Below are 4,772 nucleotides of genomic sequence, written 5' to 3' on the forward strand. Positions count from 1 at the left end.
CTCTAAAACAGCTTTTTAGCCTTCATCCAATCTAAAAATTGAAATGAGAAAGTGATAAAAATGAAAACAAAATTAAACACAAACAAATATGTAAGACAAATATGGTAGTCAACTCTCATGACTTCTTAATTTATTATTAGCTATTTAAACGAACTGGCTTTTATGTATAACAAGAAATCTGATTGACATTTTCACCAATATAAAATGGTGACATTTCACCATTATAAAAATCCAAGTCCACTTTTTCTGTTTATGCCAGGAAAGTTCAATTTGTATAATCAACCAAATGAGATTGGCTAAACACCCAGAACACACCTTTATGAATTTATGTAGTAAATTTATTAATTACTCTGTGTATTACTTTATGAATTACAGTGAATATTGATAAAGCATAGGCCATTCTTTTTAAAATATATATTTATTGATTTCAGAGAGGAAGGAAGAGGGAGAGAGAGAGAGAGAAAAAAACATCAATGATGGGAGAGAATCATCGATCGGCTGTCTCCTGCATGCCCCCCAGTGGGGGTTGGGCAACATGGGCAACCCAGGCATGTGTTCTGACCAGGAATGGAACCATGACCTCCTGGATCATTGGTCGATGCTTAACCACTGAGCAAGCATGGGCCGTTCTTTACCACCTAGGGATCACCACCAGACTGGTGTAGGATAAATCAACATTTTGAAATTCAATTATTAGAATTTAGTAGTAAACATTATTCAGATAACTTCCACAAAATACATGAAATAGGAAAAATAGGACAATTCTATTGTTGCAAAACAGAAATAGAGATTGGAAGCCAAATATCTTAAATAGCAGAATGTGTAATGTTTAATAGTTGGAAAACTCAGTGTTGGGAATTATGTCAGTTCTCCCTAATTAATCTATAGATGTAATAAATCCTAAACAAAATTTCAGCAGATTTCTTTGTGGAAATTGCCAGACTGAATCTAAAGTCTATATGGAAATAGAAAGGGACAATAATAACCAAAGCAGTCTTGAAGAAAAAGAATAGAACTGGAGGACTTACCCATCAGATAATAAACCTATTATGAAGCTACATTAATTAAGGCAATATTGTATTACGGGATAAACAAAGAAAAACATTGAAAAAATTCTTAATAGACCTATGGTTACTGATTTATTGACTGACACTTATTTTATTAAGTGACACTTCAGAAACAATGGGGAATGGATCCTCTTTTCAATAAATGGTAGAAAATCACTTGGATGTTTATATGAAAACAAAATTTTTGACCCTAATCTCATTCATATGAAAAAAATTAACTTCAAAGGATTATAGCTCTAAATGTGAAAACTAAAGTAATTAATTTTTCAAAAACACCATACAAGAATATTTTTATGATGTTGGGGTATGCAAAGACTTAAAGAGAAAACAAATAGTCCTAACCATAGCCATTGAGAAATATTGACAGTTTAGACTATTAAAGTTTAGGAAGTTTGGTTCATGAAAGATACTATAAGAGAGTTAAAATCCAAGCCATAGAGTAGGAGAAGATATTTGCAACACATATTTCTGAAAAAGTACTTTTACCCAGAATATATTAAGAACTTCTAAAGACGAATCAGAAAAAAAAGGCAAATATCCCAAATAGAGAAATAGACAAAAGCTTTTCAAGAACTTACAAGAATGTATCCTACTGGCCAATAAGCATGTGGAAATGTGCTCAATTTAATTGATCATCATGGAAATACTAAAGTTACAATATGATATCATCCCACACTGACCAGAGTGGCTAATATTAAAAGACAATATCAAATGTTGATAAGGATATGGAGCAACTGGAACTCTCACTCTTTGCTGGTTTGGGTAAAACTGCATTTGAAAACTGTTTTTGCAATATCTGCTAAAGCTAAATATATGTGTACACCTTAATGCACAGAAACCTAACTCGTAGGAATATATTAAACATAAATGCACACACAGACACCAAAAGATGTGTACGAGAATGTTTATAGCAGCAATACTAAAAATATCCCCAAACCGGAAAACCCCAATGTCCATCAACTGAAGAATGAATAAACAAATCATGGTATAGTCATACAATAGAATGTTATAAAGCAATGAGAATAAATCAGAACAATATACAACAGATACATTTTACAAACATAATGTTGAGTGAAAGAAGGAAAACACAAAAGAGCAAATACTCTGTAATTCCATTTGTATAAATGTTCAAAAAATACGAAACAATAGAAGTTAGGAGAGTGCTTATCTTTGGGGGGGCGGGGATAGTGGCCAAAGACAGAAGGAGGCTTGCAGGGTATTGATAACATTTTAGTTTTAATTTGGTTCTGCTTATAGGAGTGCATTCACTGTGTGAAAATTCTTTGAATTGTACACTTATGATTTGTACCCTTTCCTGATGTATGCTATATTTAAAGATAAAAGTAATTTTTGTAGGCTCTGGCCAGGAAGCTCAGTTGGTTACAGTGTCCTCCCCTTACGCCAAGGTTGGGTTCCACCTCCTGCCAGCGCACATACAAGAAGCAATCAATGAATGCATAAGTAAGTGGAACAACACATCTGTTTTTCTCTCTGTGTGCCTCCTTCCCTCCCCTCTCTAAAATCAATAAATTTAAAAAATAATTTTTGTAAAATTGTAGACTTTTTAAGCATTCATTATCACTTAATTCTTAAATATACTAAAACAGAAAACCCAAAAAAAGTTTCTTCACGTACTCAAAAGGTACTTTCTTGAAGAAAGCTCATATATCATTTCAGTTTATTCTGAAAAGTATTCTTTCACTTAAAGTTAGTGCAGTAAATGTTTATTTAGAGCTTCCAATAACTAAGAACTGGAGGTTTCTGGGACTTAAAAAGATATTGATACACACCAAAGTTATAAATTGGAATGAATAGCAAATACTATTTGTAATAGTAAGTAAGGACGCCTGGTGGCGCTGCAGGCTAAGAGTTCGAATGAAGAGCTTTGTGGACCCGGGACGCCATTAAGCTCGGAAATCAGAACGTTGACTGCTTCCTAAAAGAAGGCAGCATTTCAGTTAAGATCTAGGGGAAGAGATCTTCAGAGAGGGCATCGTTCTAGTGCGACTCAGCCAGAAAGATCTAATTCGAGGTTATTTAACGAAGCCCTCTGGATTGACTGTACCGGGTTGAAGAAACTGCACCTTCTTGAACTGGGTCTGAACAATGGAGACCACGCTGGCAGAAACGCCACAGAAAAGGCAAGTTGTCTTTCTTGTTATATTGTTGTTTTTGTGGGAGGCTGGCTCGGAAGCAATTAGGTACTCCATGCCAGAAGAGACGGAAAGTGGCTCCTTTGTGGGCAACCTGGCAAAAGACCTGGGGCTCAGGGTGGGGGAACTGGCCACTCGGGGCGCGCGAATCCATTACAGAGGAAACAAACAGCCCTTTCAGCTAGATATAAAGACAGGGAATTTGCTTCTACACGAAAAACTAGACCGGGAGGTGCTGTGCGGGGCTACAGATCCCTGTATACTGCAATTCCAACTGTTACTGGAAAAGCCGGTGCAGTTTTTTCAAGCTGATCTGCAGCTCACGGATATAAATGACCATTCCCCGGAGTTCCTAGACAGGGAAATGCTCCTAAAAATCCCAGAGAGCGTCCAGCCAGGGACTGTGTTTCCTTTGAAAACAGCTCAGGACTTTGACATAGGTAGCAACACTGTTCAGAACTACTCAATCAGCCCCAACCCCCATTTTCATGTTGTCACTCATAATCGCGGAGATGGCAGAAAATACCCCGAGCTGGTGCTAGACAAAGCGCTGGACCGGGAGGAGCAGCCCGAGCTCAGTTTAACCCTCACCGCGCTGGATGGTGGGGCTCCGCCCAGGTCAGGGACCACTGCCCTCCGCATCGAAGTCCTGGACATCAATGACAACGCCCCCGAGTTTCTACAGTCTGTGTATGAGGCACAGGTCCTGGAAAACAGCCCCATAAACTCCTTAGTTGTTACTGTCGCCGCCCGTGATTCAGATGCCGGAACGTATGGGAATGTAGCTTACACTCTTTTTCAAGGCGATGAAGTTACTCAACCATTTGTAATAGATGAAATAACAGGAGAAATTCGTCTGAAAAGGGCATTGGATTTCGAGACAACTCAATATTATAACGTGGAAATTGCAGCCACAGACGGTGGAGGCCTTTCAGGGAAATGCTCTGTAGCTATCCAGGTGCTGGATGTGAATGACAACGCCCCGGAACTGACGCTGTCGAAAGTCGCCAGCTCGACCCCAGAAAACTCCCCGGAGACTGTAGTTGCTGTTTTCAGTGTTTCTGATCCAGATTCCGGGGACAATGGCAGGATGGTTTGTTCCATCCAGGACGATATTCCTTTTCTCTTGAAACCCACATTCAAGAACTTTTACACCCTCGTGACGGAGAGGCCACTGGACAGGGAGAGCAGAGCCGAGTATAACGTCACCATCACCGTCACCGACATGGGGACCCCCAGGCTGAAAACCCAGCACAACATCACCCTGCTGGTCTCCGACGTCAACGACAACGCCCCCGCCTTCACCCAAACCTCCTACACCCTGTTCCTCCGCGAGAACAACAGCCCCGCCCTGCACATCGGCAGCGTCAGCGCCACAGACAGAGACGCGGGCGCCAACGCCCAGCTCACCTACTCGCTGCTGCCGCCCCACGACCCGCAGCTGCCCCTGGCCTCGCTGGTGTCCATCAACGCGGACAACGGCCACCTGTTCGCCCTGAGGGCGCTGGACTTCGAGGCGCTGCAGGCGTTCGAGTTCCGCGTGGGCGCCACG

The 4,772-nt window shown here is 40.7% G+C and overlaps 1 protein-coding gene across 1 annotated transcript in view; it reads left to right on the forward strand.

Annotated features, from left to right (window-relative positions):
• The first annotated feature begins 2,863 nt into the window (after positions 1–2,863).
• LOC102244190 (protocadherin beta-5) overlaps positions 2,864–4,772 on the forward strand; it is a 2,947-nt gene continuing 1,038 nt past the window's right edge. Inside the window, exon 1 of the mRNA XM_005881134.2 lies at positions 2,864–4,766. Within this exon, the coding sequence (XP_005881196.1) occupies positions 3,174–4,766 (1,593 nt within the window). The 5' untranslated portion in view covers positions 2,864–3,173. The remainder of the gene's footprint in view (positions 4,767–4,772) is intronic.

This window comes from Myotis brandtii, unplaced genomic scaffold (genome assembly GCF_000412655.1).
Source record: "Myotis brandtii unplaced genomic scaffold, ASM41265v1 scaffold668, whole genome shotgun sequence".
NCBI classification, from domain to species: domain Eukaryota; kingdom Metazoa; phylum Chordata; class Mammalia; order Chiroptera; family Vespertilionidae; genus Myotis; species Myotis brandtii.